This window comes from Nannospalax galili, unplaced genomic scaffold (assembly GCF_000622305.1).
Source record: "Nannospalax galili isolate Female #2095 unplaced genomic scaffold, S.galili_v1.0 scaffold56, whole genome shotgun sequence".
NCBI classification, from domain to species: Eukaryota; Metazoa; Chordata; class Mammalia; order Rodentia; family Spalacidae; genus Nannospalax; species Nannospalax galili.
This window is the reverse complement of record NW_008340065.1, coordinates 2,765,058-2,781,422: the sequence shown is the minus strand read 5'-3', so window position 1 is coordinate 2,781,422 and position 16,365 is coordinate 2,765,058. Positions and strand designations below refer to the sequence as shown.

Genomic DNA, 16,365 nt, shown 5'->3' with positions numbered 1-16,365 from the left:
GGGGGGGGCGGTGCCGCTACCACTCTGGAGATGAAGTGTCCACAAGGCCAGTGCAGACCTCAGGACTGAGACCATCAGACTGGGGAGGGGGGCGATTCTCTGCTTGCGGGTCCTGTCTGCTGACCCCAGGATATGCTTACTGTCTGTGGGAGCTTCCGTTTTTTCCAAGAGCATCTCAGAGCATCCCTGAGTCAGGGTTAGGCATTCTCTGCCTGCTGGAGAAGACACATCCCCATCGTAGGTGGGTGTGGTTCACATCAGGAACTGTAGGGTGGGTCGCCTTCTCTCATCCCCTGGACCATGTGTAAAAGCTCCAGCGCATGCCCAGGGTAGGACAGGTACCAGAGGGAGGTACCCAACCGGGAGGGGGAAATGAACCCTTCCTCTACTCCCAACTGAATCCTCCCTGGGTCTTGCATATTCCAGCTGTGCACCTGTAAAACGTTGAGAACTCAGCTTCCCTGCAATTCTGGGCCACCATAAGGGATCACAAGGACGTGAAAAGAGTGCTGGGTTCAAATCTCAGCGTTAGCAATACGACGGCTAGCTATCAGCAGTGGGTGCTCCCAAGCTGGACAGGCAAGAGCAGCCTTCCCCCATGTCCACCGAAAAAGCGGTGCCATCCCTGGCAGGCACTCAGGAGTGTCAGTGCAGACTCTCCTGTTCCTGGCAGAGGAGCCGGGCCTCCCTCACTCCCACTCCCCCCGCCACCCACCCAGCGCGCCGCGCCCCTCCTCGATTCCCTGAGCGCGCGCGCCCCCTGCCGGCGGCCCGACGCGGCGCAGCTCGGGGCCGCATATAAAGGCAGCGTGGCGCGCAGCCCCAGCGCGAGTGCCACTGCCGAGCGGCACCGAGTGACAGTGTCGTGCTGCCTGAGGTCTCCGGAGCGGCTCGCCATGGCTGGCCCGCAGCAGCAGCCCCCTTACCTGCACCTGGCCGAGCTGACGGCGTCCCAGTTTCTGGAAATCTGGAAGCACTTTGATGCAGACGGTCAGTAAAGCTGCCAACTTCTGGGCCCTGCTGACCCCGCTCCCTGGGGTACCTGAGGTTGGAAAGGGGGTGGGATGGAGGGGAGGGTCAGGGGCACGGCTCCATGCAGGCAGGTGTGCGTCTGCCCCCAAGGAAGGCGTTCTGGAGACAGAGCCTGCTAAGGTGTTGAGTTTGGGTAACGTCCGGCTGCCCTGATGACAACTGTCAGTAACTTTTCCCTGATGCAGGATGCTCAGAGCCCACCGACTTTTGCATTCTCCTCTGAACAAGTCGGAGCTTTCCCAGAAAGGAGGCCTGGGCAAGAAAAGGCTCCCCAAGATTCACCCTGACACCTTCCCCATCTTCCCCTTCAAGCTAACTTCCTGCGTCCAACCCTGAAGCCACAGGTCTCCGAAGCCCACCCCTCTCTCTCTGGCTCCTGTGTTTTGATTACCGCCCCAGCCTCATTCACAGTCCAGGAGCTGGGGCAAGCTGGGCATCCTAAAGGGAAATCGGGGGTGGGGTCCTTGTCCAGGAACAGGAGTGGAGAATAGATTGGGGGCTTTTAACACCCCCCCACATACAGCTTACCCTGTTTATCTTGCAAAAGGATGGGCATGTGGGTTTGTTTCTCAGCCACAGCAGTGGGTGTGGTGGGGCAGTCCCGGTGCCAGCCCCAGCCTCCTGGTGATTCTCCTGAGTGCTTTGGGTGAACTGACTGTGGATGGGGGAGGCAATCTTAAACACCTCAGTGACCAACACTTTGCTCTATGTCATCTTCACAATGTCCAACCCCTAAATGAAGGCCAGGTGAATAGCCTTTAGAGGTGGTGCCCAGACTGGTGTCTACGAATGGTCTGACTCAGGCATTCGAAGAGTAAACTCCATCACCCCTCTCCCAGGCTTCTGATATTGTCAGTCTCTTTCTCCATCATTAAAAAAAAAAAATTGTGCCATCTGAGTTCACTCTCTAGGGTCCTGGCTAAGGTAGGCATCCACAACACACTGACATCTCAGACCCATTGGCAGAGTGGTGTTTATTCTGGGATTAAGAGTTGGAGAGTTGGGGGCGGGGATTGGGTGGCAGCTTCCTGAATCTTGTGCTTCCTCCTTGAATCACCTCAGTAGCTTGTGAAGGTGGTTACACAGAGATCCTCTGCCCTCAGTGCTGTGGTAAGGAAAGGGTTAATGTCTGGGTCCTGTTAATGGGTGAATTGGAAGAAACTGAGGAAGCTGGAGGGGCAAAGGGCTGGGCATCCGGATACCTGAGATAGGACCATGATCTGCCTGTGAATTACTGAAAGAGGTGGATCAGTTGCTTGATCTGAAAAAAAAAGGGGGGGGCTAAGGAGAGGCTGTTTCCCATTCCCGGCTCATGCCATCCAACTCCCTAGGTGGAAAGGGTTCTAACGGGATTGCAGCCTCTTAGCAATGCATTGCACACAACATGCTGTAGCTGGTCTCTCTGTACCAGAGACTTGCATGATTCAAGGAAAGTTACCAAGTGGCCAAGGTTATACCTCTGGCCTCCTGCTAGATGAGTCAGCTATTAACAGAAGACTCCAAGTCTACTTTTCTCTGGGGACGATGGGTAGCCCTCTCAATCATCATGAAAACCTTATGCTTAAGTCTGTTCAGAGACACTGTACTTTTTCAAAACAGTTGCACCTTCTTGAGTCCCACTCTGGGAGGCTTCTGGGCAGAGTCCCTTGTGCAGATAAGGCATCTGACATGGGACTTGGGACTTGGTTAAATGCTGGTCTCCAGCTGGGGTTTATATCCCCATTCAACTGGGTGGGAAGAAGGGATTTTGTACCAACCGGAAGAGGAGACCCAGCCCAGGCTCAGAGGTGGTGAGTAGTTCCTTTTATCACAGAAAACAGACCTTGGCTTGACTGGACCATAACTAAGCTATACTGAGATACAAGAATCTTTAAGGACACTGTGCCTTGGGCTCCCTTCCCACTCCTCAAGGTAGTACCAGGGTGGAACAAGAAATGTAACGAAGGTGAACTAGAAATTGCATATACTGTGAAATTGGAACTTCACTGATGGATCCAGAAGTAGGTTTGGGAGCACCTTTCTCTGTACCTTTGCTGTTGACCTTCTCGTTAGCTGGGTCTCCCCTCCTGAAGAACCCAAGCCCAATACCTGAGATGTCGTGCCCCTGTCTGGGTCTTTGTCTTACCATCTGTGGTTTCTGTTTGCAACTCAGGGATCCATCCCATTTTAAGACTTTTGCTGCTCACCACCTTAAGGACCTCTGGGAGAACTCTCCTTCCCAGCTCACCAGGTCCCTGGAGTGAGCTCACTGGAGCCCAGTTAATCACAGGCACCAGGGAGAGGGAGCTACCTCCCTATCCTCCCAGACTCTTGTAGTAAACAAAAGAGACTTTTGAAAAGAGCTTGATCCCAGAAAGAGTGGGCCTGGGGACTGGGAATGATGACCCTTACTTGACCCATTTCAACACAGAAATGAAGAGGCACCATCCTAGCTCCTTCACCCCTGACTCCCCTCCCACCCCCAAAAAAGATTGTTTTCAAAAGGATCACTAGCCTAGCAGTGGAAACAGGGAAGAGCAGGTATTTGGAAAGTCAAGAGTCAGGACCAGAGAGGCAAACTTCTCTGCGTAAGATCACACAGCAAGGCAAAAAAGGATCAGGGATCTCATCTCCTCATCTCATATATAACCTCAACTCTTCCTTGATAGTCACCAAGGTTAGGCACTGGGAAGGTTCAGTATGTCTAAGGCAGCATCAAGCATCGGTGAGATGGTAGCCCAGCCACCCTACACTTTAGTGAGGCCTGGGGTTCAAACACATATCACCTCCATGCTCTGAGTGACACAATGTCTGAAGCCATTGCTTTGTCCCTTTGTCAGAGAACTCTTTTACTCTACAAGATCCAGATGTCCAACAGGCCTGGTAACGCAGGCCTATATCCAGCTACCTGGGAGACTGGGGCAAGAGGATTGCAAGTTCAAAGCCTGCTTGGGTTGCAGACTGAGTTTCAGGTTAGCATGGGCCTGTCTTGAATAAAAAAAAGTAAAAAGAGACAGGGAATACAGATCAGAGGGGTAATGCTTATCTAGCATGCACTGGGCTCTGGGTTTAATCATCAGCAATAGAGAGAGAGGAGAGAGAGAGAGAGAGAGAGAGAGAGAGAGAGAGAGAGAGAGAGAGAGAGAAAGTGAGAGAGAGAAGAATGGAGACACAAACACACACACACATGCAAACATGCAGAGAGAGAGAGAGAGAGAGAGAGAGAGAGAGAGAGATCCAGGTGGTGAGGGACACTGAAGTCAGAGTTCACATGCCCTCTGTATGGTTCTGACAGATAACAGCAAGTTTCTATCCCACTGAAATCCTGTGAGAAGCCAAGTTGTAGGTCAGATAAGAAATAGAGCTATTCTTTCCCCTCTTCTGAATGTACTAAGAATACAGAGGAGAAAGCAAATACTCTGCCAGGAGCAAGCAGACATCCATGGGACCAACCTCACCCACTCCTTCCAAGCCTCTATCCTATACATGCAAAAATTATACAAAAAATAAAGCCTATTAAAGGAGTTCTTTGAAACTAAACCAAAAAAAAAAAAAAAAAGGAATTACAGTCATCCGAGTATAGGATATTACACAGTCAGTCAAAGGGAGGTCAAGTTTCTGTGCAGGCATGGGGAAATGCCCCAAAATGTGTAATTTTATTTTTTTAATGTAATTTAATTTTATCTTATTTTATTATTTTTATTTTATGTGTATGCGTGTATTGCTTGCATGTAGGTAAGTGCACCTGTGTTGTGCAATGCCCACAGAGGACAGAAGAAAGAAGCTGTTGGATCCTCTGGAACTTGAGTTACGGACAGTTGTTAGCTGCCATGTGGGTGCTGGGATTCGAACCTGGGTCTTCTGCAAGAACTGTATCCTTAACCACTGAGCCATCTCTCCAGCTCCAAAATGTGTTATTTTTTAAGATTATAGCAAAACACTAAGATAAGCTGATTTTATTATGAGTAATAGCTGTCCACTGGAGACTATTTGGGTAAATTTATCAAACAATAGTGGTTCTCTCTAGAGTAGATGAAATAAAATTAAAAGGAATTGTTTTTCTAAGTTAACTTCTGTAGTGTTTGAAGAATTTTTCGAAGTGTGTTTTGTGTGTAGACTGCAAAACAACAACAACAAACCCCAAGAAGGAAATGATTTTATGGACAGCTTCCTCTTTTCCCAGAGGACAGACACCTAGGTCCAGGTATGGGAACCCACCCAGAGTTTTCTGGGCTTTGTCCACTTAAAATGACCTCAGTGGGCCAGGTTTTCAAAGCCTTTCACTAGGACTGAGCTTGTGCCTTATCTGTCCCCTGCACTGAGGACTTTGAAAGCTAATAACAAAAAGGACCATCAGGGATGAGGGCTCTTCCTAGGATCTTCTTTTCCTCTTAAACCTAGTAGTTCCAACAGAAATGTCTCACAAACCCACACACCACTGAGAAGCCAGAACTAGGTGCCCAAGCGGGCCCTCCCAGGACACTGGGCACTGTTCTTTGTCTTCTGTTGTGTGTGTGTGTGTGTGTGTGTGTGTGTGTGTGTGTGTCCATTAAAGTCAGTGAGATCTAGGGCTGAGGACTAAGGCGTTGTTTGTCTGAGGACAGCATTCTTCTAACCCTATCGTGAAGCCCTGTATACATCTTGGTAGGGCTTGAAGTCAGCATTAGAGCTTTTTAGGAGAGCCTCCTGCCTCACCTGGTGCAGCTCCTTGAAATGGTTCCCTGGTCCCCTTTACCTTCACCCTAACTGTTTCATTGAAAATGCCCTTTGGTTTGGAGTGTGTATGGTGCACCAGCTCTGTCCTAGGTGTTCTCTGGGTGGCCATCACCCTGCTTGTTTTGGACTATGATTGTACCAACCAGGGGTGGGGGAGCTGGGTCTGTGAAGAGCTAGGGCTCTCCAGGGAAGCAGCCAAGGAGCAGAGCTGAGGTGAGATGATATGTTCACAAACAAGATACTTCAGCTGGCCCTGCCCAGGCAGCTACCAACCCAGGCACTCTACATCTCTGCCTTCATTTTGCTAATTCCTGCTCCAGACGTGAACGCTTTTACCAGCTAAGACCCCTAGGGAGGTTGCTGGGGCTCAGGAGACCCCTCAGGGAAATCTTTCCCAATTCCCAAGGAGCCAGAATTAATAGAGCAGGCATGAGTCCCTTCAAGGACAGCGCCTCTGCAGCACCCAGCCGGCTGGTGTCCCTCCTGGCAGATTGCATCAGATGCCCTCCTGTGCCCAGCCAGCCCTGTTTGGGGCCTCGGGCTTGGGCCTTCTCCCCTCCTCTTTGGCTCTCTGTGGTTTCCCCTCTCGCCCAATCTGCCCCTTCCTTCTGGCCTCCGCTTGCCTGGGACTCAGCCCAGCGTCAGGCTGCCAGCTGTCCACAGGTTCAGGGGATCCAGCCCAGTTCCAGAGTCTGGTTCCAGAAGGAGCCCAGCCCAGCAGTACATTGAAATGGGAGAATCCAAACATTCTTCTTCTGAGAGCTACAAATCTGGAGCTTTTATCCCCATGAATCCTAGGAGGTGTGTGTGTGTGTGTGTGTGTGTGTGTGTGTGTGTGTGTGTGTGTGTGTGTTAGAGAAATCCAGATAAATACAGATATGGACAGAGCTTTTGTGTGTGTGTGATTGGAACCCTTCACACCCACAAATCCTCTTTTCCAAGCCTGGGTTACCATCTGTGTTTTTACCTGATAGAATTCTAAAGACAAGGCAGAAAGTGGATGCTCTTTGGAAATGATCAGTGCCATTAGTAATTCTAATGTTGGGACAGAGACTGGGGAACTCGCTTGTTGCTACAAAAGGTGGTATCTGAGTGTTCCAGTTGCTTAAGCTGGGAACGCATTCATAAATACTAAATTTGAATGCCACACAGACAGCCCAATAACCTGGCCTTATGGCTGATTACCAGGGCAGTTTAACAGTAACTCCCTCCTTCCAGGTCTCCAAGATATACATCATGTCCTTCTACAAAAACTGGGGATCTAGAAGGAATTCACTATAACACCTAGTCCACTGGTTCTCAATTTGGAGTGTGCTACAGGACTTGTAAAAACACAGGTCTCGGGGCTGGGGAGATGAGTCAGTGGGTAAAGTCTTGCTGCCCAAGCTCAAGGGCCTGAGTTTGGATCCCCAGAACCCACATCAAGCTGACAAGTGTCTGTAATCCCAATGCTCCTATAGCAAGATGGAAGGTGGAAACAGGAGAATCCCCAGAAGCTGGAAGGCCAGCTAGACTGCCATGTTCATACAGCAGCAGACAAGAGACCCTGCCTCAAGGTGAGGACTGACACCCAAGATTGTGGTGACCTCCACATGTTCACTGTGGCATGTGCATGCACACACACACACACACACACACACACACACACACACACACGTGGGCTGGGGGAAATAAAACAAACAGAAAACTATGTCTCTAGGTCATACCCCCAGAGAAATTCAGTGGAACGTGAGCGAGGCCTGAGAATCTGCATTCCTAACAAGATTCCCAGGCATACTAATGCTGCCATTATGTGAAGTCAGAGAAACAGCTAAGGTATGTGGTCAAAACACCCAGAGAGACAGATTCAGAAAATCAAGGCCAGGGCCCAAGATTACATTCTGTGGGTGTGGATGTGGTACTGGGGATTACATCTAGGATCTCATGCATGCTTTGCAAGCACTCTAAAAGTGAGCTACATTCCAAGTTCTGCATTTCTTAATAAGTGCCCAGGTAATTCTGACATTGTTGGTCCACAGGCCACACCTGAACGTTTAGTCAGCCCTTCTGCAGTGCCCTACAGTCACCAAATTAGACTCTGCACTCTAACAAGCTCTCCCAGGAAATTGTTACATACCTTAAAGTTTGAGATGTGCTGTTTGGTCTTTGACTATATCCGGAGCTTGGAAGATATCCCCACCCAACTAATTAAATGAGAAAGCCTGGGGTAGGGCCCAGGCAATGGTGATGTTGTCAAAGCTTATCAATATTTCTGGAAGAACCAGCTCTCTAAAGACAGCAGTAGTTGTTGACCCTCTGGACCAAAGAGTTTCCATTTCCAAACTCTGAAAAGTTTGACTTGAAAGACCCTAAGAAAGGAGATAGAAAATGATGTAGTTTTGCCCCTTGAGCAATAAACTGAGGCTTAGAGGAATTGACTTGTTCCAGAGCAATGGACAATCGTGGGGTTGGTGGTATAGTTAGTTCCTCCTTCCCCTCCTCCTCCTCGGATACCTTTTACCTGTTTACTTCAGAAAAATCCACATGCAAACCTCAGGGAGAAGCAAACTAGCCTTTTTGAGGTGGAGCACCCTTTTTTCAGTGTAGGATTTCCAGTCTCTGTGGTCAGATAATGAAGTGTTGTCTCTACTTAGTTTTGGGGAAAGTGGAGCACATAGTGTTGAAGAATAAGAGAGAAAAATAGACTCAGGAAAGATGCAGGGTCCCTGCCTTCCTCCCAGCCCCCTCTCCTTAAGGATGTAGTTGAATAAGAAGGTTAGGAATGATGGTTAGTTACCACGGTAACACATCCTTATCAATTGCCCATCCTCATGAGATTTGCTTGGTGGCCCCACCGCACTGTAACAGGGTCACAGAAAAAGCAAACCAGTTGGCCAGTGCTAAAATCTTCCTAGAAGGATGTCACCTGCTTCTGTACCCCCAGGCTTCCATGAAAGGGTCTCCCCAGTGATGGATGGGGGTGGCCTTAAAGAGAAAGCCTAGTTGTGGGGAATCCTCCTGGACCCTGTGTGTCCACTCTCTGCTTTCAATGGCTTGTCTGCCTGCATGCCCTGGTGGCCCATTCTGTGTTTTGTGGGAACAGGCTCATGTCTGCAACAGTCAAAGCATAAAGGCTCCTGGTATGGAGCCAGCCACACCTTCTCCTTTTGTTGGGGGCACATGGGGAGATTCCTAGTATGATACAAGGGTCACATCTGGGAACCTGCTGCCTGCTGCATCTAGGAAGGGGGGTTCTTTGTACAGAGTGACCGTCCCAGCTCCTGGCCCTCTCTCCCTGCCTCTAAGTTCACTCACCATTCTGCCTCCTTCTTCACATTACTCACGGAGACCTTCCTTGCCCATCCTGTGCAAGGGTTGTAGAAGTCATCTTAATTCCATCACATCATTGTTCAGTTCGCAGCCTGAGGCAGCAAGCAGGAATGCCAACCAAGATGACAGTGACCCCCAGCATGTTTTGTTTTATTTTTTCAAGACAGGGTCTCAATATGTAGCTTCAGCTAGCCAGGAACTCACTCTGTAGCCCAGGCTCGCTTTGAACTCTTGCTCAGTCTCCTGAGTGCTGGGATTTCAGATGTATGCCACCAAGCCCACACCACTGGCATTTTTGAGGCTTGCTATGGGCCAGCATTATAGCTTGTTATTATCCAGTTGAATCTTCCCAGTAGTCATAGAAGGAGGAACTATCCTTGTTCCCATTTTGCAGCTGAAGAAACTGAGGTTCAGAGAAGTGATACTCATAGGCTTGGTGTGACAGAGGAGAACCAGATGTTGGTTCATTGACGGGAAAGGTGAGTAACTTTGCCAATCCCCTATAAGCAGGTGAAATGGCTGGAGAAGAAGCACAGAGCATCAAGGGCTGTGTGAAGAAGGGTCCAGGCGAGGGCTTGTAATGAGAGGCACTGTTCAGAGCTGAGTGGAGGCTGCCTCTCCTTCCAGCTCCTGTCAGTCACCTCTTAATACATGTGGGACACACACACACACACACACACACACACACACACACACACATCTACTTTGCCTGGGCTCCTGGCCCAGCCCCTGTGGCCTCTACATCATCGAACCACTATTTATGCTCACGAAGCCAGAACTGAGCCCTCCATACCTCCTGCCCTAGCCTGGGGCTTCTGGGAAATGCAGATGGACCCAACACTGAGCTCAGACTTTCTACTACCCTGCCAAACTCTGCAAAACCTCCCAGGAGATGAGTGTGGCTCTGCCCTCTTAGTCAAGGGGAAGCTGTAGCTAAGCAACAGGAGAATTGCCAGGTCATGGCAGGAGAGAAAAATTACTTGGTGCCAAGCCAGTGGATCATCACCAACACTTTCTGCCTAGAAAGCCCTGTCCACTTACCCTACCCTAACCTAGTTGACATCACAAACCACCAAGCACCACCCTCTTTGAGTTTCCAGCTCTCCCAAAGTACTTTGTACAGAAGTCTAGAAGAAAAGACAACCACCCCATCCCAGGGGAACTCAATAATCACCTTTCCTATGCAGACAAAAATGCATAACTCATCTCATGTGATTCTCTCTATACAATATTTATTGAGGTCTCTTTTCCATGAGGGGATGCCTCTAAGGTTGTTTATTTGAGATCTAAGACCTTGGGGAACACTGGGAAGAGATGATGGGAAGCTCTTCCCTCCCCCATGCCACCTCCCAGCAAATGCTTCTGTGTTGTTCTTTTGTTAAATCTGTAATTCCATATGCCCTTGAAGAAAGCAACCACCTTCTTTCCAGTTCAAGTTGGACCTCTTTATGGGGACCTTGCTCACCTGCTATGGATCAGATTTGGAACTTGACTCTAGTGGTTTCCTAACTGCTGAACGTGGAAATCACCCGGGAGCTTTAAAAAAGAAAAATCACAATGCTTAATTCATACCCCAAGCCAGTGACACCAGAATGTCTTGAGATGAAAGCCAGACATCCATATTTTTTAATGATCCCCAGGAGAGTCCAGTATGCATTAAGACCCAGGAAGCATTGCCTTACCTCAATCTGAATTCCCTCCCACCAACTCCTCCCTCCCTTCCAGGGCTGACTGGTGACCTTGACCATAGCCTCAGCTCAACACTGGTGTCTGGGCTGTTCAGACTTAAGGTGTAAGAGTCCAAAGGCTCTCTCACTACTCACATGGTTTCAGACAAGTCAGACTTTGACTTTCAGACCTGGTTCTGGTCATTGCACTTTTTTTTCCAGGTTCATTCCCATCTTGTACCTAGGAGCTGGAAATTGGACTCAAGCAATACCAACATTTGTGGTGGAGGCATAATGGGGTTTATAGTTTACATACAAAAATCCCATTTAGGGGCTGGAGAGACAGCTCAGTGGGTAAAGGGCTTGCTGCACAAGCATGAGGACCCAAGTTCGATTCCCAGCACCCACATAGTAGCTGGGCATGCTTACATACATCTGTAACCTTAGCACTGGGAGGGAGAGACAGGCAGATCTCTAAACTTGCTGGCCAGCCAGTCCAGTCTAAAATGATGGGTTACAAGTTCAATGAGAGACCTGATCTCAAAAAATAAGACAGCAGGTGATAGAGGAAGATACACAATGCTCATCTTTGCTCTCCTCAGTCATATGCATGGGTGCACACACCTGCACATACATGTGCATGTATACACACACACACACACACACACACACACACACACACACCAAAAACCTTATTTAAGCCATGTACCTCTAATCTCATCACTTCGGAGGCAGAAACAGGATCATGTGTTTGAAGCCAGGCTGGGTTGAATAATGAGACCTGTCTTCAATTAAAAAAACCATGTAATTATAATAACCCATTCTATAGATGAGATGGGATAAATCATTTTCTCCCATAGTACCTTTCTAAATTTATTTCCTAGGGCTGCCATAGCAAAGTACCACCAATTGGTACTTTGGAAATACACGCTGGCAGTTGGAAGTTTCAGGTGTGTATGTGCAGATTTGCTTCACACCGGAGCCTCAGGAGGAGACTCTACTCCATGTCTTAGCTTCTAGAGGCAGCAGCCATCTGAAGTATTTCTTGGCTTGCAAATGTCACTCTAATCTCTGCCTCCATCTTCTCATGACCCTCTTTCCTATGCCTGGACATCTGGCATAACAAACCACATCTATAAAGACTCTACTTCCAAAAAGGTCACATTCTGAGATTCCAGGTAAATACTCCCCAACTCAACAATCCTTCCTAATCCCAGGAACCCAATTGCTGTCTCAACCCCCTGTCTTCTACCTGCTGACAAATCCTGACTGTCCCTAGCAAACCTTCAGCACTCGTGCTTGCTATGGACAGCAGCAGCCATGTCTGCTGATGGCCAGATGAGAGTCTTCCAGCATGCTGCAGCTGCTAACTGAATATTCCAAAGACACATGTTACTAATCTCGAATCTCTACCTTCAGATGCTCCAAGGATCCCCTTAATGTGACTGGCCAACATACTTGTTTGAAGACTATCCGGGAGACGTTCTCTGGGAAGTCCCCTGACTTCTCCTTCTCCCACTGTTAGTCCTACTGTGCAGCTAGAAGTCTAATTCGTATTTGTTTGTTATTGTCTATCTTCACAGGAAATGGATACATTGAAGGTAAAGAGCTAGAAAACTTTTTCCAAGAGCTGGAGAAGGCAAGAAAAGGCTCTGGCATGGTAAGCCAGCACCCGACCCCCATTGTCTGTTTGTTTCTGTCACTCACCTATATAGCCTTGAGCATGGTCTCTCCTACTGTGCGTCCAGTCAGCAGGCCTGGGTTCTCTCTGGTTTTGACACTTAATATTTTCATTTGTAAGGATGTCTAAATATCCTCCGGATGCTTGAGTTGAGCGCTAACCACCATGGACACCAAGATTTGATGACTCCCTCAATCTGTACAGCCATCTATGTATGCATGCATGTACACATCTTTTCCTAGAGATAGAGTCCATAGTCCCAAGGGTTTATGACTCGAGATGAGGTGCTCAGAGGACCCCACATGCCTGTAGGCTAGATTCAAGTACCTTAGCTTCAGCACTATTGACATTTGAGGCTGAATAATTTTTGTTGTGAGGGATGTCTTGTATATCGTAGCATGTTTAACAGCATCCCTGGATCTATCCAGGAGATGCCAGTAGCACCCTCCTCCTTAAAGTCATGACTATCAAAATGTCCCTAGATTTTGTCAAATGACCCCTGGGTGGGAAATGGGGGAGGACACAGAATCCTTCTCAATACAGAACCAGTATTCTAGGCCAACAAAGACTGATCCTCCATGAGGACCTAGAGGAAAATTGAGGAATCCTCTAAAGCAGCATCTAAGCCCAAGATGGTCCCCGCCTGCTCTTAGGTAGGGAGGTGTCATGAACTTCTAACTTGTACAAAGCAACTCCAGCCCCAGATGATAGGAATGTTGTTTCCTCTGGTGCCAACATGGCCCTGTTGACTTTGCTAAAGCCTCCTGGGAGAGGCATGTAAGATACTGAAACACAAAGATGACTGAGACTGGTTTGCTGCAATTATCATGTCTAGGAAAATATAGAGGCTACTCCTTCCAAATAACTGCCCCTGGTCCTTTGAGGGTCTCTCTCTTCTTACCTGCTTCATGCCTATTGATTCACCCACTGCTTATTAGCAAGTCTTCAAGGAGCAGTTCTTGAGAGAAATTAGTTAACTGTGAGCTCCTGGCTCTATGCTCAGCAAAGTACCAATGTACATGTACCCAAGTGAGAAAGAGGTCAAATGCATGGACTTGGAGGGTTGGAGGTGACCCGTGTCTTTAAAGAAGAAAATGAGCAATTCACATTGCAAAAGTGGAGTGTTGGAGCCTTTCTTGGAGTACTGGATTAAGTTGGGCTCTATTACAGGCTGTCCCAATAAGAAATGGAACCTCACATATAAGTGATGAGAGTTAAGTCCAAGCCCCATGATGGAGCTGTGAATTGACTAATCTCAAACGCAGAAGGATGCATTTAACTACATGGTACAGAACATATCCACGTGCCGTAATTACGTGACTGAGACCTGAAGAAGAGACCATTGATTTGAAAGATCCTAGCAAAGAAGAAGACCCAGCACTGACCCCTCTGAGCACTGACACTACCTGATTCTGAGCCATGTGTCCAGGACACAAAATAATCCCCAGCCCTGCTTCACTGAGATCCCTGACTCCTTTCTCTGTCCACAGATGTCAAAGAGTGACAATTTTGGAGAGAAGATGAAGGAGTTCATGCAGAAGTATGACAAGAACTCAGATGGGAAAATCGAGATGGCAGAAGTGAGTGCCGTGGGGCTGGCTGTACCTCCCCATGCTCAGGCACCTTTCTAGGGACCTAATGAGGGGACACGCTGAAAGATGTATCCTGTTGGCAGTTGCCCTTCTGACCACTGAGGGATGACACTGTAGGAAGTTGAAAAGGTCAGGTACTATGTAGATGTCCATGTTGTAAATCTTAGTGTCAGAAGACTTCTTCAAAAATACAACCTATAAGAAATGTTTTAAGATTTGTGGGCCATGTAGTCTCTGTCCACAACTCTTTAACTGACATTATGACAAAGAAGCCACCACAGTTAATATGCAAATCGACGGGTGTGGCCATGTTCACTAAAATTTTAAAGCAAGCCTTGGGTCATATGTGGCCCTTGACCATAGTTTACTGACTTCTGGTTTCAGCCAAGAGAGGCTCCTAATGAGCAAGGCCATGGTCACGGGGAGCTCCAGCTGGATGCCAGGGCTCTAGCTCTGCTTCTTGGCTGTTGGCTCAGTTCTGGTCCCGTGTCGTCGTCATGGTGTTCCCCCCCCCACCCCATTAAGATCACGGTCAGCTGCGTGTAGCAGTTCCAGATATCACATCCAGATACAACCATGCCCATGTGCACAGAGGGCCCCTTTTAAGTGAAAGGAAACCTTTCCCAGAGCCCGGCACGGTTCTCCTCCCACATTCTATTGGCCAGAACGGGGTCACATGCCTACACATAAACCAATCACTGATGAACGGGATGGGATTATCATACTTAACCGAATTAGACTAATCTGAATTTGCCTGTAGTCCAAGGATTCTGGAAGCAAAGCGGGGTGAAGAGCAGTTGTGGGGAGCTGCCAGCAAGGTTGGCTGCATGGGGGTATTTGCAGGTTTGGAGTGTATAATTCTCCCAAGTTTAGATTCTTGGACCATGAAGCCACCACCACAGTCAAGATACTCCAAAAGGTTTTTCTCAGGCCAGCTTATCCCAGGCAATCGTCATTTACCTACATCAGTTTGCAATTTTTAAGAGTGTTTGTTTATTTTTATCTTATATGTATGAGTGCTTTGCCTGCATGTATGTAAGTGCTCTTGTATGTGTAGTGCCTGTGGAGGCCAGAAGAAGGCCTTGGAGTCCCCTGGAACTGGAGTTACAGATGGTTGTTAGCTGCCATGTAGGTGCTGGGAACTGAACCCAGGTCCTGTGGAAGAACAGTCAGTGCTCTAAACCACTAAGCCATCTCTCCAGCCTCAATTTTTAAGAGTTTTAAACATGTGAGGTAGATCAGCTACCGAGTCTTCTTTTGAGTCTGGGTGGCTGAATTTTAAAAGAGTACATTTTCTTCTGCCTGTGGAGGAGCTGACCCTACTCTAAAGATTGAGATAACCCAGAATCTTCATCCCCTGTGAAGGGCTACCAGCCTCTGTTCTAAAAGAAGGAAGGAAGGTTAACAGAGCAAAATGTGATTTCCACACTGCCTGCACACTGGTCATTCCTACCCTTCCTCTGGGAAAGCCGGCTCTGGTTCCTGAGGTTCCCCCTTCACGTCAATGTAATTCTGTGTTCCTCAGCTGGCGCAGATCCTGCCGACAGAAGAGAACTTCCTCCTGTGCTTCCGGCAGCACGTGGGCTCCAGTGCTGAGTTTATGGAGGTGAGGCTGAGGCATCGCCTTCTCTCTGCATGTGGAAATCCACCTTCCTCCTGTGTTAGTAGAAGGCCTACCCTGCCTGATACCTGGGGGTGGTCCCTGGGAGATGCTAAGCCCCCTCAGAGCTCGCCACTCAAGGTGTGGTCCCTATCTCAGGCAGCAGACCTGCGTGCTGGTCAGAAAGGCAGACTCCCTGATGCACTGGATTAGAACTAATGCCTGAGCAAGATCCCCAAGTTGGAAGGAAACAATTCTCAGGATGGAAGAGTCATTTTTTTAAAAGTGCAATTTGCCCAAACATCAGATACAGATATTGCTTTAATTTTACGGTGCTTTTAAAGATTTTCTCCAGTGTTTCCGAGATGGCAAGATTCCATAAGCCAATGATTATCATTCTGGATCTGTCCTTAGCTCTCTTGCCTGTATCAGGGAAAAGTCCAGCATACCCTTAGCACATGTCAGTAGGCAACCTTTGCAAGTGTTCTTTTTTTTTTTTTTTTTAGTCTATAGAAAAGGGAAATAGGGCTGGGCGTGTAGTGTAGTGGGCTTGCCTAGCACGTGCAAGGGCATGGTTCATCCCCAGCACAGAAGAGGAAGGAGAAGGAGGAGGAAGAAGAGAGGCAGGAGGGAGAGGGGGAAGAAGAAAGGAAGAAAAAAAGGAAAGAGAAAGAGAGGACTATGCCTGACTCTTCCTTTCCTTATGAAGATGCAGTCAAAGGTTGGCCCATCTCTGGTCTGGGAATAGGGATGCAGAGAGCTTTCAGGGGCCAGAGATGCTTAAAGAGG

General features: G+C 48.3%; 1 protein-coding gene across 1 annotated transcript in view; it reads left to right on the top strand.

The window, feature by feature from the left end:
• The first annotated feature begins 814 nt into the window (after positions 1-814).
• The window catches only part of Calb2 (calbindin 2), a 24,640-nt gene continuing 9,089 nt past the window's right edge, over positions 815-16,365 (top strand). Inside the window, exons 1-4 of the mRNA XM_008834969.1 lie at positions 815-990; positions 12,287-12,363; positions 13,875-13,964; positions 15,502-15,582. Coding sequence (XP_008833191.1) covers positions 897-990; positions 12,287-12,363; positions 13,875-13,964; positions 15,502-15,582 — 342 coding nt within the window. The 5' untranslated portion in view covers positions 815-896. The remainder of the gene's footprint in view (positions 991-12,286; positions 12,364-13,874; positions 13,965-15,501; positions 15,583-16,365) is intronic.